At 39.9% G+C, this 25,310-nt stretch overlaps 1 protein-coding gene across 4 annotated transcripts in view; it reads left to right on the top strand.

Annotated features, from left to right (window-relative positions):
- ITGA6 (integrin subunit alpha 6) overlaps nucleotides 1–25,310 on the top strand; it is an 89,561-nt gene that overhangs the window by 58,950 nt on the left and 5,301 nt on the right. For 2 of the 4 annotated variants that reach the window (XM_042461106.1, XM_042461079.1), the window contains 18 exons: nucleotides 29–120; nucleotides 1,588–1,715; nucleotides 3,940–4,035; nucleotides 4,755–4,816; nucleotides 6,889–7,046; nucleotides 8,832–8,990; nucleotides 9,713–9,828; nucleotides 9,939–10,128; nucleotides 10,217–10,300; nucleotides 10,933–11,012; nucleotides 11,178–11,255; nucleotides 11,342–11,444; nucleotides 13,556–13,729; nucleotides 15,120–15,218; nucleotides 16,602–16,712; nucleotides 16,808–16,903; nucleotides 19,370–19,495; nucleotides 21,461–21,590. In XM_042461106.1, the coding sequence (XP_042317040.1) occupies nucleotides 29–120; nucleotides 1,588–1,715; nucleotides 3,940–4,035; nucleotides 4,755–4,816; nucleotides 6,889–7,046; nucleotides 8,832–8,990; nucleotides 9,713–9,828; nucleotides 9,939–10,128; nucleotides 10,217–10,300; nucleotides 10,933–11,012; nucleotides 11,178–11,255; nucleotides 11,342–11,444; nucleotides 13,556–13,729; nucleotides 15,120–15,218; nucleotides 16,602–16,712; nucleotides 16,808–16,903; nucleotides 19,370–19,495; nucleotides 21,461–21,568 (2,060 nt within the window). In that variant the 3' untranslated portion in view covers nucleotides 21,569–21,590. The remainder of the gene's footprint in view (nucleotides 1–28; nucleotides 121–1,587; nucleotides 1,716–3,939; nucleotides 4,036–4,754; nucleotides 4,817–6,888; nucleotides 7,047–8,831; nucleotides 8,991–9,712; nucleotides 9,829–9,938; nucleotides 10,129–10,216; nucleotides 10,301–10,932; nucleotides 11,013–11,177; nucleotides 11,256–11,341; nucleotides 11,445–13,555; nucleotides 13,730–15,119; nucleotides 15,219–16,601; nucleotides 16,713–16,807; nucleotides 16,904–19,369; nucleotides 19,496–21,460; nucleotides 21,591–25,310) is intronic. The other 2 variants (XM_042461087.1, XM_042461097.1) reach the window with 1 other exon arrangement.

Here is a 25,310-nt window from a genome sequence, read left to right as displayed (position 1 = left end):
TGTTCTTTTCTTTTGAAAAAAATAACAGATATTGCTGTGGGAGCTCCATATGATGGAGATTTTGGCAAGGTGTATATATATCATGGCTCCAAGAATGGAATAATTACAAAACCAGCACAGGTACTAACTTGTAATGTCCGCCACTACCTACAGTGGAATGAAACTGCTGCTTACACATGTGGTTTCTCCTAAATAGCTGCCTACTCTTACTGCGTTTTTTTCTCAGCCACCAGCTTCTTTTATTTGGCTTCTTCTTTTGACTCCAGATGATTTACATTCTGTTCATGCCCTTAGGAATCACCTAGCAGGCTTATGTTTATCTATTTTATCTATTTTATTGATTGTATGTACAGCACTGTGTAAATCTACAGCGCTATGTAAGTAAAGCTTAACAACAACAACAACAACAATAACTGATGGACAAATCAGGAGGCAGAACCAAAAACAAAGCAAAACTCCAAAGACTAGTGAAGGCTGTTCTAAAAAATGCTATTTTATTCCTTCCTGACTAGGAGGATGCAGTGAGTAGCACAAGTGGGAAGAGTCAGTCCAGGGGCCCATTCACATTACACTATCATAGTCCTTTTATTTCATTTTAACTGCCGTGGTTTTGTCCTAAGGAATCCTGGGATTTGCAGTTTAGGATCCCTTAGAGTTCTCAACCAGAGAGTGGTAGTGGTTTAATAGATTACACACCTCAGGATTCCATAGTATGGGAATAACAGTGATACATTTGTGTAGTATTGAACAGGCTCCTGGGCATGAAAGTACTTTTATTTTGAGGGCTGTCACTTGTGGTTCAGTGGTTCACCATTATGGCAGCCATGTAAAGATTCAGCTGGTCCCCACGACTATAATTTTTGTTTGATATTCTTCTAGGATGTCTTTTCTACCATATTTCCTCTGCGTCTTTCTTTGGTTATCGCTGTCCTTTTCTCCTTGTGTTATCTTCCCCTGTTACCAATCACTGATTTTACTTTCCTTTTGCTAATAGTTAAAGCTGCTAAATGTGTTACCTGAATCGGTGTGACGTAAGAACTAAATTCTGGGCACAATATAAGGTGTTGGTGATGACCTATAAAGCCCTAAATGGCTTGGGCCCTGGTTACCTGAAGGACCGCCTCTCCCCGTACATTCCGTCCCGCACCCTCAGAACATCTGGGCAGCAACTACTTAGGGTGCCAGGGGCTAGGCTTACCTCTACCACGAGGAAGTCTTTTTCCATCGCAGCCCCGGCCCTTTGGAACACGCTGCCTACAGAGCTCCGCTCGGCCACCTCCCTGGCCCAATTTAGAAAGGGTTTAAAAACCTTTCTATTTAAGATCGCATTCCCCCAATTAGAGTCCTAGTAGGCCTCCCCTCCTTCGTATTCCGCTAGAGGACTGGCTAACGGGGCTTTTATCCTGTCTTATTATATTGTATGTGTTTTTGATTTTTGATGTTTTTATTGTAATATGTGTTGTTTTATTCTGATGTAAACCGCCCTGATCTCTGGAAGGGCGGTATATAAATAAAATTATTATTATTATTATTATTATTATTATTATTATTATTATTATTATTATTCTCTTTATTATGGGTTTATAGGTTCTTGATGGCGAAGCAAACAGAGTTGCATTCTTTGGTTATTCTATCACTGGAAATATGGATCTAGATAAAAACTCCTACCCTGACATTGCTGTTGGATCCCTTTCAGATTCTGTATCTGTCTACAGGTTTGCTGGCTTACAAATTAAAATTATAAGCATATGCAATTATATTCCCAGTTAACAAAGTAGAAGTGTTCCTGAGCTTTACCTCTTTAACAGAAACTTTGGTATTAGAGGTAGAAATAACATGGAAGGAATAGGAATAGGTTCCTGTACTACAAAAAAGAAGAGCAGTTCAACATGTTTCAACAAAGTTTTTAATTAAAAATGAACTTTATGCAAATGTGAACTGAAACAACCACAAAACATAAACAAAAACATTTTGAATCTATTAGAACCCACTTGAATTTTTTTTCCAAAATGTATTTTGGGATGATTTTTCTTTCTTTCAGCAGGTTCCACTTTTCTTATGATTTCCATTTTTGTGACAAAACATGTAGGTCTATCCCTTTTCATCATGCAAGGGACCTGGTGAGGCAGGCTAATCTGCTTTCCCCTTTCCTTTCTGTTTTACTCTTCCTAGATGCTTAGCCAGTGATTTTGGTAGCAGTTGTTTACAGAGGGATCATTCCCACTATAAAAAGAATCGAATTGCTGATCAAATTAAATGACCCTCGTTCCCGTTTGAAACCTCTTCGTGTTGCAGTGTGATCGAATCTGTCATGATGAAGCAAGGCAAAAGCAAAAGAACCGTTTTTTTCAGACATTAGCTTAAAAGAGGTTCTTTTGAAAAATGCAATTCCAAAGAGTGTTGACCAAGTGGGAACGACAGATTGGAATCACAGCATTCTGGAGGGGAGGGACTAATGGCAGAGGGGTGTTTATCATCCCTCTCCATTTTTTTGGAGATGTCATTCCTCCATGCGCCCCCTCCCTCAGTGCTGTCTTGTCATTTATTGGTGTGACTTTTGGTTCCTTTTTTAAAAAAAATTAAATTAAATTAATCGATGAAGCGACAGAACAGTTTAGCAACTAATTGCAAAGGTCCTAAACCACTCTTTTGCTTCATTGATTAATTTTATTTACTAGAAAAGAAAATACGTATGCCCTATCTTCCTTCCTGTAAGCCCTCCCTTTGCAAGGCTCCCCGGGTCCCTCCTCCTCCTCCTCTTCGTGTGTGGCCCCAAGCACCCACCTTTTCCTCCCCTGACCAGTGCCTTCATCCCCTTCTACCTTCCTCTTTCTCCTCCTCGTCCTCTTCACATCGGGCCCCAAGCTGCTTACGTTACGGATGATTGACGGGGCGATTCTGAAGCAGCGCTGCCAGTGGGGACAACAATTAGGGCAAATTAAATTGCTTGGACTGGGATAAGGAAAAGATCTCCTTAATAGTGGGGACTGGGTTTTTTAAGAATCATTTTCAAACCAAGGGCAGAAGTGAATCCCGAAACAATTCATCCTGCCAGTGGGAATGACTCCTTTGTCTGTTGTATGTAGGCACAGACAGCTACAGCAGGATTGCCTATACGTAATAGGATCCTGTTCTTTCCCAGGCCAATCTTTATTGCATTATTTACTGAAGGCATGCTGTTGTAACCAACACTTAAAGTTTTTTTTCCAACCCTTCTTTGCCATCCTCCCAATGCCAGTGCTTTTGGGGGGCTGGGGATTGCAGATAGACAGAAGACATGGAAAGGGGAGAGATGGGCTGGGTTCCTACAAAAAGACTTTATGAAAAGGAGCTTCTTTGTTAGCGGCTTTGTTAACTGAGGTGTGCCTGTAGTTAAACACTTATATGGCCCGTACAGACAGGCCAAAGTAAAACTGCTTTGTGTCATTTTGGAGGTATGCTGTTTAAATGCTGCATGTGTCCTAAGGAAGCCACACAAAAGCCGCACTCCAGTCCTAAAGTCTGGAGCACTGCTTTGGTGCAGCTTCTGGCCTCTTAAGATCCCTGTGTCATTTAAACAGCATACCTCCAAAGTGTCCCGAAGCAGCTTTATTTTGGCCTGTCTGTTCGGGCCCATAGTTAAAATATATGCAAGATTCAGTGCTTCTTTGAACTATTTGCTGTTGTGTGCCTTCAAGTTGTTTGTAACTTATGATGACTTTACCGTGAACCAATCATGAAGTTTTCTTGGCAAGATTTGTTCAGAGGGGTTTGCCTCTCTCTGAGGTTTAAAGAGTGTGACTTACTTAGATTCACCCAGTGGGTTTCCACGGCTGTGGAGGGATTTGAACCCTGGTTTCCAGAGTCAGCATGCTGTAGTGCATAATATACTTACTCTTTACATAGTGTCATAAATGTAAAGGCTCTTTCTTGCCTTCTTCTTTCCCCTCATAATAAAAGATCGAGGCCTGTGGTAAACATTAAGAAAACTATTGAGATATCTCCAGACAGAATTGACCTGAACATGCAGAACTGCCGTGAGCCCAGTGGGATTTGGTAAGTCGTGGACCTTTTCATCCGTATTTCTAGTTTAAGCAAAACTATATTGTACTTCAGAGGAATGAAAATCTCAGTTACAGTATAAAAAGTATTGCATTAAAGGCAGAGTGTGGGAAAGTTACTGTTTGGACTACAACTCCCAGGATGTCCCAGCCCTCATGACCACTGGCTGTGGTGGCTGTGGTACTCTAGGAATTGTAGTACAAAGAATTAACGTCCCCATTCTTTGATCAGAGGTTACTGTGTTAGCTTGCTAATACTGTCTCTCTACAGCTGGGTACCTACATTACTCCAACCTTGGCAGGGATGAAACAAAAGCAGTATCTGTTCTTCCCAAGTTGCTTGGCTAAGAAACCTGAAATGTATGGGAAGAACACTGCTCCCTCCCCTCAGTTCTTTTCACCAGGCTTTGAGGTGCTTTTGGTCAGGATTCTTTCAGTGACCTTCCCATCTTCCTCATCACTGTCACAGTTGCCCATTCAGCCCCCCCCCCAGGTGCAACCCAGACACTTGTAGAAGAAAATAGCTTTGTAGGAAGGGGCATGGCCACTGGAGCTGTGATTCCTCAAAAGTAATTTTTCCAAGCATTGAGATTTGCAGGAAGGGGATGTAATCCACATTCCATTTCCTCCTGAGCTTCCAGCAACTCTTAATGTAATGTCTGCCCTGCTGAGCTTTCTTTTTAAAGCCAGTTCTGCATTCTTGAATTCTTACAGCATGAACGTGAGAGCCTGTTTTGAATATACAGCGAATCCCAAGGACTTCAACCCCAAAATAAGTAAGTTATGGTAATAATGCTTTCTTCTTGCTAAGTTTTATGTATGAATGATTTCAGGAAATTGGTTTTCTGATACTGTTTTATTTGTGTGTGTGTTCCATTCTCACATGGAGGTTATTCAGTACATCATGTGAATGCTCATAATAGCTCTTCATATGACACTGTGATCTTCTGAAGTGGGTTTAATTTAAAGATGATTTTCCCCCAGCTGCGATGCTCTTCAGGGTTCTGTCTCCTGATCAAAACAGTGCACTTAAGATAGTTGTGCATGTATAATAATAATAATAATAATAATAAAATTTTATTTATATACCGCCCTTCTATGCAATCAGGGCGGTGTACAACATCATAAAAACATGAGATAACAGTTACATTAAAAGCAAATACATTCAACCATTAAAACATTGAAACATTCTAGCCAGCTTGCCACTGCTGACATGGGGGGGGGGGGGACTAGTTGTGGCCTATATCAGGGAATGCTGATTTAAACAGGGATGTCTTCAGCCCCTTTTTAAACTGGGCCAGGGAGGTGGCCGAGCGGAGCTCAATGGGCAGAGAATTCCAGAGGGTCGGGGCTGAGATGGTGAAAGTCCTCCTAGATGTGGAGGCTAATCTGGCCCCTGGGACCCTCAATAGCTGCTGCCCAGATGTTCTGAGAGTGCGGGGCGGATTGTATGGGGAGAGGCGGTCCTCAAGGTATCCTGGGCCCAAGCCATATAGATATTATTTATTTATTTAATTCCAACAAATATCCTGCCACACACTTTTTAAGAACAATTAAATGACAGTGGAAATGTCTCATATTCAAATAATATTAGTTAGAAATAAATACGATAAATAGCAACTGTGCATCATTAGTGTTGTTTCCAACTTATGGTAACCCTAAGGCAAATCTGTCATGGGGTTTTCTTGGCCAGATTTGGTCAGAGGAGGTTTGCCATTACCTTCCCCAAGGCTGAGAGAGAGTGATTTGCCCAACGTCACCCAGTGGGTTTCTGTGGCTGAGCTGTTACTCGAACCCTGGTATCTAGGGCCATAGTCCAGCACTCAAACCACTATGCCACATTGCCTCTCATAATTATGCATCAACAGATAGTAATAGTATCAAATAATTATGGGCCCACTCACTATGATTCCCCTTTTACTGCCATGACTCCATCCTACAGAATCCCAGAGTTTTTAGTTTTCACATGATGCAGCCATGGCAGTTAGATTGGATTTGTAGTGCTATAGTTACATAGTGTGGATGGTCCCCTGTGTCTTGGATCAAAATCACAATTTTCTCAAATGCCTATAAGAATATTAAGAGGTCTATTGAGTGCCTAAGAATCAAGGCTGAACATACATGCTGAACCTCTTTAGAGGGAGAAGTTTCCTAATGAAATGTTATTGAGAAGGCATCACTTTTCTTGCTTGCCTTTGTAAGATCAGAATGCTGGTTCTTGGAGCAGAGCCACAGAGTGTGGTTCGTATGATGTGTCAGATTCAAAAACAACACATTGGATTGTGCTTGGATAGACAGGAGCCAATACAGATCTTCCAACACAGATGTGCACCTTTTAACAAGCTCTCATCAGTATTATGCATTAAATCAGTTACCAAATTAAAGGAAATAGTTTTCTAGTTTTCCCTAGAGCTGTAACTATGTTAAATTTATCAGTTTTTGGGTTGCCACATTACAGTTCATACTTGTGTGTGTGTTTGGATAATTTCTTTGGTTGTTTTTTTTTTAAATAAAAAGGCTCCTAATTTTAAAGTGCCTTATTCTTCCTCATTTAATACATAATATCTAATGCTCTTACAACATCCCTGAAAAAAACAGTTGTGTGTCATGTCTTGCGTTGTGGTCACATTGGTATAACCTGTGCAAGGACACAGGGCATATAGAGAAATAACTGGTTGAAGTACAGCATCTGTACAGTTATATTATATATTATATGAAATACATAAACAGATATATATATTAATACACATATAGTAATTTGCTAGTATTTGATATCTTTATTTCTCTTTCTAGCATGGTTAGAGCACAACTTATTTTTTTTTCCTTCTCCAACCATCCTCACCCCCAGTTTTGAACTATGCATTTGAAGCAGAAAATTTAAGGCGGCGATTAGGTTTGCCATCCAGGGTACACTTTTCCAAGCGTCAGTCGGATCAGTTTAGTGGAACTGTGACTCTTGCAGGGCAGAAGAAGGAAGAATGTGTGACTACATCGCTTGTACTGCAGGTATGATGAACAGAAAGGTACATGTTACCCCATTTCAATGTCGTTCCTGATTGTCTTTTGTAACTCAGTGAACTTGAATGTAGTTTATGGACGACCAACCTGTGCTCATGAAACACAAGTGAAAAGGCAGTGTGATGTAATGGTAACAACAATAGGATCAGAGAAACCAACATTCAAGTTTCAGATACAAGGCCCAGTAAGAGATCAGTCTTTCAGTCTGACATGTTTGGCAGAGTTCTGATAATTGAGAGAACCATGTGTGCTACCCTCAGCTTCATAGAGGAGGAGTAGGATAAAAATATAGCATATATGTACCGGCTGACATAGGTGCAGGAAGTGAGAGACTGGCAGAAATAGAAGGTCTCACAAGTCTGGGTATGGCAAAGCATGAGACCCTTACTCTTGCCAGCCCTTCTGGCACTATTGTTGCATCTGCATTGTAGAAATAATCTGGTTTGATGTCACTTTAATTGCCATGTCTCAATGCAATGGAATTCTGAGAATTGTAGTATATTGTGGCACTAGAGCTTTGCTTCCCAGAATTCCATAGCATTGAACCATGGCAATTAAAGTGACATCATTCTGGATTATTTCTGCAGTGCAGATTATGTTTGCTTCCCCGCCCAGTAAACTACAGGCAGAACCACCCAAAATGCAATGCAGAGGGAATGCATACATGTAGCTACCACAGCACTGTTTTCTACTATGATCCTGACCTGTGACAGCTTATCAAGAATTACTGTGCTTATATTTATTAATTATGGCTGAGATCCTAGGTGAGCTACTTAGTATACTCAACTAAGTAACATTGGCATGACCCCACTTAAGTCAGTTCTCATGTCAATTTGGATGCAACATACTGACGTTTCCACCACCCTCTTCTCCTAGCAATCTCTGGTGCAACAATCAGAAGCAAGGTCCCTGTTGCAATTCCTCCTAGAGATTGCTGATAGGAGTGGAGTAGAAACAGCAGTCTACTGCTTCTGTATTGACAGGAGAACAGTGGCTGATGCCTAGTAAAGCAGGATTGGAGGACTTTTACGATCTTGGCAATAGTACCATGATCATGAATATGCAGAGGCCATGAATACAAATCAGTTACAGATGTGTAATGATAGAATTCCAGGCAATGTTTGTATCCTGTCCTGTTTTCATTGAGCATAGCTATCCTTCTCCTCACCGTAACATCACAAAAACTCTGTGAAGCAGATTAGGCTGTGAAGAGTGAGAAGAAATAGAAATCTGTCATTCTCTAGATCTATGAGAAGCTTTCCAAAGACTCAGGCTGCATGTTATACAGACATAGACAACTGTTCTACTCCCTGTTGTAATGTACAGGGTTGGCACCACATAAATCAAGACCATGTTATAGAGGCACACCTGCTACTGATGGGGAGGAAGTGAGTAAATATGTGGCATCATAGTCCTAGGTGTCAAGCTAGACCCTGTGGTGAATGTAATATTACACTTAGGCCTTAGTTTTCTGAGATGCATATCTGTATCACATGTTTTGCGTTAACATGTCCAGTTGTGTGCTTTGCCTCAGTAGAGCAGATCTATGTGTCAAGTGTAGTTGATGTAGTTCTCTTTAATCCCAAATATTTGTTTCACTTCAGCGTATTGCTGCCGTTACAACCCAGTTGCATGACATTATGCAAACTAGAAAGGTCCCAGATTCCAAGCCTTTGTTTGGTGATGCACAAGGTTGAAGCCAGGTTGCTTGTTATCAAACCCAGAAGGATTTATTTCATGCTATAACTTGTCTTTCTCCTCCACATTACTTAGGAAAAGATCAAAGATAAACTGCGTCCAATTCCTGTAACGGTCGGGGTCACAATTAATGGCTCTGAGTCCAGCTCATCATCTAGGAGGAGGCAAGGAAGGTCACTTCCAGACCTTGTTCCAATACTCAATTCAAACGAGCCAAGCACCGTAAATGCAGAAGTATGTTTGTTTTTTTCTTTTCCTTTTATTCTAGAGGTATTTCTACATTATTAGTTTATGTTGCACAATGTTATCTGAGCAACTTATTTTAGTTCTATCTGCAGTCAGGTACCATTCAGGCATCTGTTGTCTGTTGCAACTCATCCTGAGACAGAATGGAGAAAGTGGGGTAATGGTACTGCATTTCACGGCCCCCTTTCACCATACACGAACCACTTCTCAGACGTTTTTCTTATCCCTTTGCGTAAGGGTGCAAAAAGTGATTTCAGGTCTAAGGGAGGAAAGGGAGGGAGCAGTGACCATGCTGGCTGCAGTATTCTGGGAATTGTAGTTAAAAAAAGAACTTTCACAAGCCTTAATTTTTTACCAGCTGTCTTGGGAAAGCTATAGTTGTGCGCATGGTCACTGAAGTAGCTCCAGTGGGTATAACAGACAATGTTTGACAGATAAAGATTTCAGTCATGCAGATATTACTGGGATAATGTGGGATAGGGTCTCACATTATCCCATTATCTCAAGGATACAACTCCCAGTTCTTCTCTGGCAAAATGCAAATAATGTACATTTTGCAAAAGAAGCAGCAATTTGTGGAGATGGCAGGAAGGTTAATAGGAATTGGCTGTGAAAATTGACTAAATGCTACATTGCACCGTACATGTTTAAATCATTTTAAATAGAACATACTTTAAAAAATCTAATTGCTTGGCATGGGTCCTTTGCAGGTGCAGTTCCTAAAAGAAGGTTGCGGATCAGACAATATATGCAACAGCAATTTAAAGCTTCATTACAGATTTTGCACCAAAGAAGGCAATGAAGACAAATTTGCCTACTTCCCAATGTAAGTCTTACAGGATGTGGTGGCTGTTTAAAAATGAAAGTGGCATTTGTTCCTTTGCAACCCATTTCTTTTTACAAATTCCTAAAATGTGCCTCATGCTATTTCCCTAGGGAAAACAATGTTCCAGTGCTTGTCCTCAAAGACCAGAAGGATATTGCTCTTGAAATCACAGTGACAAATAGTCCATCTGATCCAAAAAATCTCCAGAAAGATGGCGAAGATGCTCATGAAGCCAAACTCATTGCTACCTTTCCAGATAGTTTGACTTATTCTGCTTTCAGGGAGCACAAAGGCTTTCCAGTAAGTGTTCCAGCAAATAACAAGAATGTTCAAAGATACTTTTAGTTCATTTAACTTTTAATTGATGCCCTTGTCTCTTTTAATATAGGAGAAACAGCTGATCTGTGGTGCTAATCCAAATGGTTCTCAAGTGGAGTGTGAACTTGGAAATCCTTTCAAAAGAAATTCTAATGTGAGTGGTATTTTTTTTCATAGCTCACACTGGAATGTTTTGGCGGGAAACAATATTTTCTAGACTTCCAGTACGTCAGGCACACCTCCCTTGCTCCTGAATTAAAGTCAAAGTCATGCTTCATTCTTATATCCCATATGAGTTTAATTTTCAGTGGTACAAGTGTATTTGTTGTTATTGTGTGCCTTAAAGTGTATTAATGCAGGCCTCCTATAATTCTGCCATCAACACCAGGACTGTTACCAAGATTTTATTTTTTTAATGTTAAGGTTGGTGTTATCTCTAAAAAAGACATTGTAAAATTGACAAATTGAATTAGCAATCTGGGAAGGGAGACAATAAAACAATCATTCCATAGAAAACTGGTCTTTATTTATGTACTATTGGGATGCCAAATTTCAAGATAAAATTGTTCCATATATATTCTTCAGTATAATATAACTTATTTGGAAATAATGGTTAATGCTTCTTGTTTGCTTGTATACTAATATGAATTTTAAAATGCAAAGAGTGAGTGAGAAAGAAACACCAACATGAGGTTTTAAACTACCACCACACATATAGCAAGTTTGTCATGCAAAATGCATCTTTTGCAATGTATTTTAAGGATTGTTCATTTGTTCTTGTTTTAGGTAACATTTTATGTGATTTTAAGCACAACTAAAGTTAACGTTGATACAAGGGATTTGGACATTAATTTGAAACTGGAAACGTAAGATGTCTTTCTTTTTCCTTTTTTCCCCAGTTGTTGACATCACCATCCTCAATACTTACAAATGTTTTGAAAATGCTGCAATTTGGTTGTGAAACTTAACGTGAAAATAATTAAAAGAATTGTTTTTTTTTTAAATGTCTGTGTTTCCTTTTTATGTTGTAGAACAAGCAATCAAGTTAATTTGGATCCAATTACTGCTAGTGCTAAAGTGGTTATTGAATTGCTTTTGTCACTCACAGGGTAAGTAGCATAGTTAGCATAACAAATCGATGTTACAGACATCTTTTATTATGGTCATTAAACTATGATGTTTCTTTGAATGACAGAGTTGCTAAGCCTTCCCAAGTGTACTTTGGAGGTACTGTGATTGGTGAAAGTGCTATGAAAATTGAAGATGACATTGGTAGCTTAATTGAATATGAATTCAGAGTAAGTCTTTTTATATTCAGAAACAGATTTCTTTTTTGGTATTCCTATAACCTCCTGTTTCCAAGTTTGATCTTCTCTGTGCATTGTAAGACATTTTCTTGAAAACTGGCCAGTGTTAAAAAGATACTGTGGTTTTGAGTTTTGAGAAAGCAGCCTCTCTTCTAAATGTTGTTGCTGTTGTTGTGATGGTTGTTGTTGTGTGCCTTCAAGTCATTTCAACACACAGAGCCCCTAGGGCAAACATATCACAGGGGTTTCTTGGCAAGATTTGTTTAGAAACAGGTTGCCTTCCCTTGATGGTGAGATAGTGTGACTCACCCAAAGTCACCCAATGGATATCCATGGCCGAGGAGGTATTTGAACTCTGGTCTCCAGAGTCATAGTCCAACACTCTAAGCTCTACACCATGCTCTCTCTCTTCTTCAACTATATACCAGCATAATACACTTCCTCTTTACATAGTGTCATAAATATAGTGTCAAACCATTGCTGTACATTGGCTCCCCTTTTAAATTTTATGCATACATACTGCCATTTCTGTATGAAAGTAAACACCTACTGAAAACCACACAGTGACATTCTGGATGTAAGTTCAGGGCACTCAGATATAGACACATAAAGGACCTTACTGCATTGTCCCCAGGACATGATGGGGGTGTGATGAAAGGGGAGCGGGATGAGAACAGAACGGGTGCTATCACTCATTCTACCACGTGCTGGAATGCTGCCACCAGAAGTTCCCATTGTATTCCTGATCCATGCCACAGGAGGCGATTTTCAGGAATGCTTCTAAACAGTTCCTGAAAATCGTCTCCTGTGGCATGGATCAGGAATACAATGGGAACTTTCAGCGGTGGCAGCGGCATTCCAGCGTGCGGTAAATGGGTGATAGCATCCATTCTGTTCTCATCCTGCTCCTTTTCATCACGCCCTCATCACGTCCCAGGAGGCAATGCGGTAAGGTCCTATGTCTATGTATTGCCAAGCAAAAACACATTGCCTAAATGTGTTCCATTTTGAAATCATGGCATTTTTCAGGACTTAGTAGTAATAGCAGAGAGAGAAAAGTAGGAAAAACTGTACCAATGCATCTCAATCTATGACCAGCTCTCTTTATGTTTTTGGCTTCAGCTGTAAGGATCCCTCACTATTCATCATATTGGCTGTAGGTGTCTACAAGTTAAAGTCCAGAATATCTGGCTGCCTATTTCAGGGGCTAAAAACCATTGAGGGTTGCGGGCCACATTAGCCCTCCCAGGAGACCATGGACAAATTTATACTCCTAAAAACAATAACAAACAAACATTTTGCCTCCAAATATTCCTCAGTGCTTTGCAGGGGGTATAGGGAACATTTCACTCTCACTTTTGACCACTCCTGGGCTGTTTTAAGCTCAGAAGGGACCATAAATATGGAAGAAAAGCCCAGGAGGGCCATAAAAGTGTTGAAATTGCTCCCCTCTCCCAAAGTGCTTTGGGGGACAGACTGTTTTTAAGGGGCTTCTGGAAGGCCCTCAAGCCCACAGAAATGGCCCTGGGAGGATGCATGTGACCCATGGAATGCACCTTTCCCAATCTGAATTATTTAACCAGTTAATTAAACTTTGAGGAATGGCTATTTTTTCTGATAGTATTTCAGTAATCTGCATTCCTATCAAAATATGCTTGTATGAAACATCCTTTCCTTCTACATCTCAAATTCTCCAGATGATGTGAGCTTTATTAATTTTTCAAAAGAAACAATACCAAACATCTTATATTTCAAAACTGGAATCCATTTCACTCTATATTCATATTACAATGAAAGATGCTATATTGTATTGCTACATTGTTATTTTAATCCAGATTTCTTTTATGGCAATTTAAAATTTGTTGTTGTTGTATTCCTTCAAGTCATTTCTGTCTTACGGCGACTCTAAGGCACATCTGTCATGGTTTATTTTTATTTATTTTTTTGGCAAGATTTCTTCATACGGTATTTATATTAACATTGGGATGGATGCTTGTATATTATGATCTTTTTTTTTTTAAATGAATGCCTCACAAAGTATGTGGATAAAGGTTTACTGTGTGAGGAAACACATATCAATTCAACAAAATTCTTCCTGACAGATAACCAACTTGGGGAGGCCACTGAAAACATTTGGCACAGCCTTCTTGGACATATTGTGGCCAAAAGAACTGAAGGGAGGGAAGTGGCTGCTGTACTTGGTGTCAATACACTCCAAAGAATTAGGGGAACTCCATTGTGAACCTCCACATGAAATAAATCCTTTGGGAATTGAGGTAAATGACTGCACTCTGTTTGCTTATTGCTGAACAAAATTGCCAACCATAAGATCAGCAGCATTTCTTTTTAAAGGAAATACGAAATTTGGAGCATTTAGTTGGCGTCTTAGCTGTGGAATGAAGTATCTAAGGTGTGAAACAAACTGCCCTGAAATGGCGGGCTGGTTTTCCTCCAGAGGGACGCCACAGCAGCCAAACTGCACAGCATCCCTCTGCCCCCCCCCCCCCCCCCAGAAAATCCGGGTTCTTTGGATGCCGTGCAGACGTCATGAGTGCGCCATTGGGCACTCATGACATAAGCGACACGCAGAGACGTCTATATGCTACTCATCGCTTATGTCATGATGGCAGCCTCCGTATGAATGGGAGGCTGCCATTACGGCGACACCATGATGTTATAGGGTTAGGAATCGCTGGTTGTTGGTGCTATGTACCAGGCCTACGTTTTTGAAAATGTATATTATTATTTAATTATAATTTTTATAACTTACCCTATCTCCAGAGATTTCAGGTGGCATACAATAAACCTAGTCTAACAAATTTAAATAGTATAAATAATAAAAATGAGTTTAAAAGGTTAAAAACATATTACAAATTTAACAGGTTAAATAAAAAATTTAAAACTGTTATAATATTTCAAAAGCAAATTAAAATTGTGTACATGTGGTGGTTTTAGTAAAAACAATCCCCCAAAGATTTTGTTTTCACTTGATGCCTGAACAGTAATGTTGGCGACGATCAGGCCTCTAGAAGTACCAGTCAGAGGTTCCACAATTGTAGAAGTGTATTGTAGTACTGTGAAAACTGGAAATAAGCTTGTTATATTACTGTCTCTGTCCAGTCATAAACACAAGTCACCCTGAGAACAAGTGACCCTGAGAACAATTCCATATAAACAGGACTAGACCAAGATGTTTTGCTGCCTGAGGCAACGGACCAAAAATGACCCCCTTCCACCCCATTATCTTAATATTTCATTTTCTGCCCATATGGACTGGACTGTAAATTGAATCTTCAGCTGGCATCTCCCCATCATACTTGAAGGCAGCAATGCTAGCACAGGGGGTGACACCAAGGTGTCCAAGATATGAAGATAGTAAGGGGGCTCAGGAGAAATGGGTGAGGTGTTCTGCCATTGCTGCCCCCAGCATCTGCTACCTTATGGTGGAGCCAGCCCTTCATACAGGAATTAGGTGATTGCTATAGATTTGAAGTGACAAAATTGCCATGGGTCCAGAGCAAAAGATCAGAACTTCTTGTGGGTTGTTGCAGAATTCAATGCCTTTTCTAGCTAAACAAATGAATATACATCCATCCTGTTCCAAAGATCCAGTTGTATTCTCTATCACATTTTTATTCACTGCTTTCTATGTCTGGTTCATTCTAGACTTCTCGAAATTTAAGGACAAAACGTGAAGTTGCAGAGAAGCAGACAGAAGGTGGCAAAAGGCTTTCTTTGCTTTCAGAAAGAAAATATAAGACTTTGGTAAGCACATATTTTTACCCAGCTACAAAGTGCTTTTTGACCTTCCCCCTTACTTGGGGGGGGGTGTATATCAAAAAACAAAAAAACAACAACAAAGTAAGTTTTGTCTCTGTTCTGTTTTCTAGAAATTCCAAACCATATCAAATGTAGCAAATATATTAAGCATGATGTTTAAAATTACCATCTTTCTGCTTCTAAAATGATGTTAGACAACAAAGTTATTTTTAGCACTCTGAAGATTAACAATTTTATGGTAGCATAAAGTGGTCAGAATGAGAGTACAAAGTAACAGTTTGTGCCCTGATAAAACTGTTAGTCCTTACATTTCCACAAGACTCTCTCTTTTTGTTACCACAGAAAAATATAACTATAACTTTCAAAAGGGGAAGAAGAAAATAAAGCAAAAAGCAATTTTGCTGAAATAAATGCTGAGCCTTACATTGTTTCTTACTGTACCCTGATTGTACTGAAATATTGGTGGTCCTGTCCAGAATTATGGAATAGAATAAGGTTGCCATATCTAAAATACCATGCTGCAACAAATAGAGTGGATCTCTCTTTGAGCATGGAGAAATCTCAGCAGCCCTTGCCTCTCTAACCTAAGTTCTGTTACCCTTGAGTGGGGAAAAATGGAGGCATGCCAGGAGTGGATTTAGGAGAAGCTTTCAGTCAATGGAATTGAGCTTCCCCATTTCCCTGGGCATGCCCCCCAAATGGCTGCAAACTGCATTGGCCCTGGATCTGGCATAGGAGTTTATCACAATGGACGAATCCTGTGCAGAAACTAAATTTAAACTGAAAACAACCTGCATTTGTGGGTTGTTTTTCAGATGACATTCGGGGTTAACCCAAACAGAAAGTTGAAAAAAACTGCATTTGCAGGATGTTTTTCAGATGACGTTTATGTGACAGAGAAATAATGTGAGAATAACCAAAACACAGAGTCACCAAAACCAGCTTCTTTTTACTTTCCTTAAATTCTAAAAGTACAGAGTAGCTTTCCGTTCAGATTATTTTAGCATTATTTCTCTTTCACATCAATGCATCTAACAAACAACACCCGGATTTTAAATACCATTTCTACACGGGATTTTACCAATTTGCCCTCTGTGTGATAAACTCCAAAGTTTAATTTCCCAGGAGGAGGAGGAGGAAAAAGAAGTCTAAGAAGGGAACTGAATGAGGTGAAGAAATGCTCCCCAATTTTTCTCTACTGGTGTCAGTTTTGCTTCAGATTCTCGCTTCTGCTGTAGGATAGTTGTGTAGAACATGGTTTTGCTAGTCTTTCTATCTTATCTTAATAGAAAGGCCTTCTTGGCAGAAACATTGACTATCTACTTTCTAGTATACAGTTTTATAAAAGTTTGGTGTATTTTAATGCAGGAATGTAACGGGGAGGCAAAATGTGTCAACATAAGATGCCCCTTGCAAGGCTTGGACAGCAAAGCATCCATAATGCTGCGTTCAAGACTGTGGAATAGCACTTTTCTTGAGGTATGTTCTGCTCATTTATTCAGCATAGATTTGGGTCCTCTCTCTTTTTTTTTCTAATGAAAGCGTTTCTTCTTTTTTTCTACCCTGTTCACCAGGAGTACTCCAAAATGAACTATTTAGACATTCCTCTTAAAGCTTCAATCAGTATTGCTGCTGCAGATAATATTAAACTGGCAAATGAAGCTACTAATGTGAGTCTGTAACATTACTTTTATTATGATGACCATATGTTTTATACATTAGAAAGTGTATCTATATAGGAGATGTACTGAGTCTGTCCAAACCAGTACTTCTAAATGACTGATCACTCCAGCCTCAAAATATTAATTCATTAGCTGTCACCTCCTAGCACTCTAGGACTTCATCATTTTGTGAGATGGTTTGCAAAGGGCATCCATCTTACATTTCCAGGAGACAAACCTTTATGTTTTGCTATTGAAAATTGGTAAAACACATTACAGAGGGCTAAGACACTATGTGTTGATTTGTCCAAGTCGTTTCTGACTTATGGTGATACTAAGACAACCCTATTACAGGGTTTTCTTGGCAGATTTCTTCGTAAGGGGTTTGTGATTGCCATCCTCTGAGGCTGAGGGACTATGACTTGGCCAAGGTCAACCAGTGGGTTTTCATGGCCCAGTGGGGATTCGAATCCCATTCTACATAGGAGCCCTGGTGGCACAGTACTTAAATGCCAGTACTGCAGCCACAAAGTTTTGAATTCGATCCCAGAAGCTCCAAAGTTGACTCAGCCTTCCACCCTTTCGTAGGTTGGTAAAATGAGTACCCAGCTTGTTGGGGGCAATTAGCTTACAGACTGTAAACTGCTTAGGGAGTGTTAGTTCACTGATAAGTGGTATAGAAATGTACATAGTATTGCTATTGCTATTCTGCATAGTCACAGACCAGTGTTCAAACGATTATGCCACGCTGGCAGTATTGGCATATTATTTGTTGGTCCTGAGAACCTTATATACCATTTTCCCTCCAGAGAGCTCAAGGCAGTGTGTGAGGTTCTCCTCCTCATTTTTATCTTCACAATAAACCTTTGTGGTAGCTAGTCTGAGAGGTAGTGACTGGTCCCAAGATTACATGGTGTATTTTACTAGGACCAGAACAATGGTTCGCCTCAGATTAGGTTACACCAGTCTTGTCCCCCACAATCTAAACACTCTATCATAGTGTTAAGGTTTTTAAAATAATGATTTTATGTCTGTTGATAACTAATGCATAATCTGTGTAAGTCAAGGATTAAAGCAGTCAAGAAGATAGTCAGCTATGGAAAAATCCTGCTGGAAATCATTTTAACTGGGAATGTTACTGTAGATGAGATAACTGGAAAAACATTTTACATGTACATACAAAGCAATCTGGTTCATCTTTTTATTTTTTGTTTTTCCCATTAGCCCATAATATTGACTAAAATTCCATTCCATATAGTGTGCTTTCTTCAAGAGAGATAAGAAAGATCATTATGAAGCCAAATACCACAAGACTGAGATCCATGCTTAGTTATCTGATAAAGAGAGACTTACTTCTGATGTATAGTATTGATCATACCAGTAGGGCATTGAAATAGCTCATTTATGCTTGTATATTTCACTTCAGTATGAATATGACCACGTCATACCAAATGGACATATATTGCGTTCTGTGATATTGTTAGTGAAGTTCTTGATTCATGCATCATGTCACAATATTCTGTTGAGGCTCAACAGTATGAGTGCATTTTCTTGTTATCAGTGACTTGCTTCAGAAATAATGACATTTCTCAGATTCATAATAAAACTTGAGCTCTCCCCCCCCCCCCCCAATCTGTCTTTTCTACACTTCTAAGGTACACATTCATGTTCCTCTCTGCAGCAACATCATACAGGAACTTTAATAAGCATTTGCACATTCCAAAAGTGTGGATGGGAACTAAAAATAAACACTTCTGTTTTTACATGCTAATAAGAAATTAACTGAGCAGATTTAGCATTGTCCGCTATAGTCTGATAGCTCAAAGGCAGCCTTCTTTAGTCTGGCATTTGGCCCTCTAAGCCAAAAAAGTCAGCCAGAAGGGGTGCCTTCCGAAAGCAGATTGGGGCCGCAGCAACCTCACACTGTGACCCCAGTCTGCCTTGAAGCCACCTGAAAAAGGAGCAGCAAAGACCCACTTCTTTTTCGAGTGGCAAAAAGCCACTTTTGCTGCCAAACTGCAGCTAGAAGCCTGCTTCATGATGCTCCAGTGGCATGTAAATGTCAAGCCGCCTGAGTGTCATGAAGCCTCCCCCATGTAAATGGCCAGGTGGCTTCTGAGCAGCTTGGGAGCATGTGGCGTGTAAACGCCGCACTCCCAAGCCATCAAAAGGCAAAAGGCAGTGCAAAAGGGCCATCTGTTGGACTGCTTTTACCACCAGCAGAAGCTATCCTGGAGTAGCCAGGTTTTAGATGAGAAATGCTTGTGTAAGAATAGAAAAAACAAGATTTTTTTTCAAGTGAGCTTCCAGCAGTAAATTTCCTGACTGGGGATATGGAGACTTGTAGTCTAATACATCTGGAGCACAGGAGGAAAGGGGAAAGTGGCAGTAAACTGGAAATTGTAACACATTATTTGAACTAATGAAATTCTGCCCTCCTCAATAACATCTATATACTTTCCTATTCTCTGGTAGGTACGGGTCACTGTCTTTCCTGCAAAGACTGTAGCATTATATAAAGGGGTTCCTTGGTGGATCATCTTAATAGCCATTCTTGCAGGATTGTTGATGCTTGCTCTACTGGTATTCTTACTATGGAAGGTGAGTTATTTTACTGATATATTATTTTGATATTTGTTAAATATCCATTTACATATTGTTTGAAATGTTTTAACAAGTTACCTTTTAAGTATTTTTTACAGATGGAAAAAGACCACCATTAGCTTAGTGTAGGGCAGAGATGGCAAAGTGTGACCCCTCCCCCCATTTCTTTTTTAATTTGAATCATCATCACTATCAGTGAGAGCAGGAGTGGGAATTGCATGGCCCTCAAGGTGCTGTAAGACTACATGTCCCAGCACACCTAGACAGCATACCAGTGATAACAATGCTGGGAGATGCAATCCAAAAAGATGTGGAAGATCACATGATTCCCACACCTGGTTTAAAGGGGCAGAAGAGAAACAGATTAACAGTAGCATTTCAAAAATCTATGAATGGCAGCAGAATAGTAAAAACTATGCATAGTAGATATGAGGAGTGCACAGACATGTAAATAGTGTCTGTATGCTAAAGGTTAATCCCACCTAGACTGTATCATCTAAAATTATATACTGCAGGCTGCAGAGGAGAAGGGAGTTCATTCTGTTAGCAGCACCCATTCATTCCTGGGCAGACACTGCTAGAGATAAACCCATACGTTATATGTATATAAGTTTAGATGATACAGTCTAGGTGGGATTAACCTTTAGCATACAGTCACTCTTTACATGTCTGTAAAGGCCAAGATTTTGAAACTGGCCATTAATTCTTTCTATATCACTTATTCAGTCACTGACTCTCTCCCATACACACATTACCTTTTTTCCCAGTGTGAAGATGCATGTATGGGTGTAGAGGAATTCTCATAAGACTTGATATTTCTTTCCTTCTCATATCCTCATGTACATATAGATGCCAAGACATTATAGGGAATGGGAGATCTGTGTACATGTTTCAGTGTTTCCTTCCCTGTCAGTGCTATTCAGATTACTTGAAGCCTGGACCTTGACTTGCCTGAAATAAAAGATATATAAAGTCTGTTGGAAATCTTTTATCAACTGATAATTTCTTTAAAGCTTTTACATCTTAAAGGAGGTAGCTGTAAATGCACAGTCAGAATGGCAGCTGGGCTCCTTGATCAGGGTGATGCAGCATAAAGTTCTGCCAAGGAGAGCAATGTCATACCTGCTTTCCCACCACCAACCCCATCTTTTACCTGCTGCAATCCTCCCCAAACATGGCCATTTACTGGCTGGTGGAGAGCAGAATTTGGGCAGCACAGAAGCATCCAACTCAGCTATATTCCCATGTTGGATGCACAGTGACCAGGATCTCCCATGGTCCTTGGTGGTCCCAGAGAATGCCATCATTGGTGTGTGTCCAGCTATAGGAACATTACTAGATGCTTCTCTGCCACTGCCTCCCTGCTGTCAACCTGTCAGTAAAAATAGCCATGTTGGGGAGAGGCTGCAAGCAGGCAAAAGGGGGTTTGGAGTGAGGGAATATTATCATTATACCACAAGGTTGGCAGTGAGTTCTAACCTCTTTACCAACCAGAAAAATCACTGACATAGGCATAAATTGGACTTGCCCCTGCATACATTACTAACAGGATGCTAGCCTATATTTATGCATGCAGTACTTCTTCATTCCTTTATAATGTCAGCACTAGATTGTGTAGAACATTGAGTTTGGGTATTGCCATTAGTACATACAGCAAGTGGTACATTCTTTCAAGTGTGCTATTCCTGTGTGCTGAACATACGTGTCAGGCTTTAAAAAATAATGATATTATGTTTACTGATAACTAATGCATATTCTATGAAAATGAAAGATTAAAGCAGTCAAGAAGATAGCTATGGAAAAGTCCTGCTGGAAATCTATTAACCTGGAATATTATTTTAGAGTTGTGAGATAATCGGAAAAATGTTTTAAATGTACATGCAAAGCAATCTGGTTCATCCTTTTATTTTATTTTTCCCCATTAGCCCATAATATTGACTAAAGTGCCTTGCTTCCTTATAGTGTGGTTTCTTCAAGAGAGATAAGAAAGATCATTATGATGCCAAATATCACAAGGCTGAGATCCATACTCAGCCATCTGATAAAGAGAGGCTTACTTCTGATGCATAGTATTGATCTACTTCTGTAATTGGTAATTGATCAATTTTTTTGTTTGGATTTATTAGCTGCGGGATATGCTTTTGGTTGCGGTGGCTAATGACTGGAAGCTTGCTGCATCTGTTCCACTAATTGCCTCATTTTGAAATATCAATTTTTGCTTGCTTGCATTGTTTATAATCCCTTTCTCGATGCACGAGGACGAAAGTTCTTTTGTCAATTGTTTTCTTTCTTAACAGTTGCCTACTTGTGCTTTCTTCCTTGATGTTCTGAAAGCTTTTTATTTAAAGTTGGCACCTAGATGCTGAACACAGAAAACAGAATATACCCCTGGGGCCTTTTTCCAAAAATTGTTATGAAAAAGGAAAGAATACTAAATGTAGCCAAGCTGGTGGCTTTCATATTGTGTTCCAAGGACTCTTTGGATCATTTTCTCATGAAAAAGATCAGTAATATCAGATGAGATTTCCTATAACATAGTTTGCCAGCTGCTATCAATCTCAATTTATGACTTGCAGGAAAGGATAGGATACGTCTTAGACTGCAGTAAACGGAAATTAGACTCGGATCTGCTGGTAGACGTCCAGGCGATTTCTAATAGGGCAGAGGGTTCTGACCCACAATGATTTCATACCCTTCAATATGTCACAGATAAAACTGGGACATATGTTGCTAAGCAATGTCACAATGTAGTCAAAATGGCAAAAGTAATTGATGAGGAAGAACACACAAGCTAGGGGAAGAAGAAGCAGTTTGCTTTTGCCTGTATCTATTGGAAAGAGTTATGTCCATCCTCACCACTCCCCTCCCCGCTGTGTTAATTCAGTGAATACTTTTGGGCACTTTTAATTCAATTTGCAGCAACTGAAGTAAGTTGAGGACAAAAGAAGAGAGTGGAGAGAGAAAGTGAGTAATTTCAAAAGCAGCTGAAAAAGTGGGACTACAGAGAATTACAATATTCAGGCCTGTCCCTGCCAAATTAGGACAGTTGAAGGCAATGTGATGTAACAGCAGTGATGATACACTCCCCCTTTCTTCATGACTATATGAGACTTGAGCTGTGCCCCACACGAAATTGGCCCAGGATCCTCCCCAACATGCAGTCACTCTACAGTAGCTATTTAGAGATAAACTGAGGTGGTAAATGTTTCCATGAAGCTGAAATTCTGAGCTATACTATCATGCCTTAACAAACAGTAAAAAACCTGGTAATGCCATCCCTCTAACCTTGGGGGAGAAAGCATTTTCATATGTGAAGTTAAAATAGTCTTTTGAGTCTCTCTTGCACCACTTGTTTGAATGATAGTTGATAATGTGGAGAAAGCAGAAGGGAAGTACCTAATTAGGGAATAAACATTCTGGCTAAGTTAGCTTTTACTTTCACATTGTAGTTTTGAAGCAAGAACATCTTTCAGTGTTCTTTGTTAAAAAAGCTTTTGCTTACATTGATTTTAATAGAAAATAATTTGACGGCACATACGGTTGGGATTGTAGCCTTAAAAACACGTACCTTGTTTTCATACTAGTGGTCAGTGACACTATTCAAGGTGACAAAAATTAATGTAAATTCAAATGTAAATATAAAACTGTCTATGGGTTCTTCCAACACTTGTTGATAGGCCTTGCCAACTAGATCAATAAAGCAATATATGGTGCATTACAGACTGCCCAAAACGGGCGGTCTCGCACCACTGCCAGTTGCTGCGTCCGGGAACCGCAGCAGCCAAACCGCACGGTTCCCGGGCGCAGTAAGAAAGAAGCGCCAAAATGGTGCTTCTTCCTGCGCGCTGGAAGGGGCGCCGCGAAGCGCAAGGTGTGCACTTGCGGAGTCCGGACGCTACACGTCCACAACATCAAAATGGCGGTGCCGCCATTTTGATGCACTCGTTACATGCGAGGGGCAAGGCACGTCAGGAAGCACCACCCCTTGTGCGTAACTACGGCGCCTCATGGGCCCGTCTGTAACGTGCCTTTGTTAGTTAAATTAGCAGTTTCTCTGGCCACACTCCAACACAGAGTTAAAGCTGTAACGCCACAAATAAGCTCTATTGAGTTCAATGGCATTTACTCTCAGAGAAGACATGTACAGAGTAAATCAATCTGTAATGTGGCCTACGTATGTAATTGATAATCAATCTGAGGATTCAATACAATATGGGCCATGTTCTATAAAACAAGATTCAGTATATACATATTGATTTTATTGCAGAAGCTCCTGTGTTCGGATGTTAAATAGCTTTATTAACCATTAATGCATGTCAAAAGATTTTACTGCTGTTGCTGCCTTTTCCAGTAAAAGGCTGCTCTTGATTCTCAATTTTTGTGGGAAGTTTACTGGAAATTTTTTTTTACTTATTATTTCTATTCTTGAACATATATTTCTCTTCTGAAGCCTGGCTACTGCATGATACCTTGTGCTCCTGCAACTCTTGAGTTTACATATGTAAAAATATTCATTCTGCTTGCAAGATTGGGGGGGGGGGTAGCAACCCATTAGCTACATTATGGCTGAAGAGGCTGAAATGTTAACAGCTAAGGGGAAAATGAATCATTCCTCAGACAAATATAGGAGTGATCTGAACATAGTCTCTATTGATGTAACTTCGTCCAAGGCAGGATGGGGAGGATACATCTTACTAGAGCCCAAAGATACAGAGACAACACAAACATGACATCTGCTCTGCAAGTTCTGGATTCCTGGAGCATTAAAAGCAGCATTAGAAAGCAGAGGAAACACAGCATTCTGAACCATGGGTTATACCAGAAACACAGAAGCATGCCTTTATATATGAGAAATTCTCTCAAACCCTACAAGTCCTCAGTTTCCTGAGTTACTGTTAAAATTACCTCTATATAACATGGGTAACCCCAAGGTTGTTTTTGTGACTCAAAAACATTTTTAACCAAATTCTTTTAACGTTTTTATTTTTTTATTTTTGCTCTAGAATGCCTCCAAAGAGGCCTCCTGCCCCTTTCTGGTCAAAAATATTTTTTGGATTTTTTTTCCCTACAAAAGAATTGGCTCCAAAAGGTTCACTAGGGTACATAAGGTGAACATCCACTGATTTTTTAAAAAAAGAAAAACACCTAAAATATGGTGAAAATACTCCCAATTCCTTTGAGGCATTTGGGGGCCATGAAGAGCAGGTGCATCCCTCTGAGCTCTCAAAGGGGGCTAATGTAGCACCCTAGCCTTCCCCAGTTACCCACTCCTGCTACATAGACAGGAAGAGCCCACAGTTTTTGGAAGGGAGGGACTTGTATAGTAATTATAAAGGATATTGAAATACCCAAGAAGGTAGGAGCACCATGCTCAGCATCAGTTCTAAGATTTACAAGCTCCAGAAAACATATCAATAAATACAAACCTGCTAAAAGATTTGATAAAGCTGTCAGTAAGATTTCTGCCCCTCCAGCAGAATTTCTTGACAGTATTCACTGTGAACCTTCATGGCAAACCTAAATTGTCCTATACAAACATCTATAACACTGGTTTATAGTATCCTACCCCCACCACTGATGGACTTAGTGCTACCACCAAATGTTGGCATGTTGTCCATGTGTGCAGGGCAGGGAGATGCATTTTTCTTTTAAGGATCAGACAAACAAATGCACACTTTTTAATGGAAAAGAATAATGCTTGGAGAATCTTGCTCCAGGCGTTTGCTGTATGGTTCTCTGATGGCATTCTCCTCCAACCCAGTCTCCCTCCAATGGCTACAACTTTTGAATAACACTGATTTAGGTGATGCCT

This window comes from Sceloporus undulatus, chromosome 1 (genome assembly GCF_019175285.1).
Source record: "Sceloporus undulatus isolate JIND9_A2432 ecotype Alabama chromosome 1, SceUnd_v1.1, whole genome shotgun sequence".
Lineage (NCBI taxonomy): Eukaryota > Metazoa > Chordata > Lepidosauria > Squamata > Phrynosomatidae > Sceloporus > Sceloporus undulatus.
Note: the sequence above shows the minus strand (reverse complement) of the source record. Positions and strands in the feature narration are given on the sequence as shown.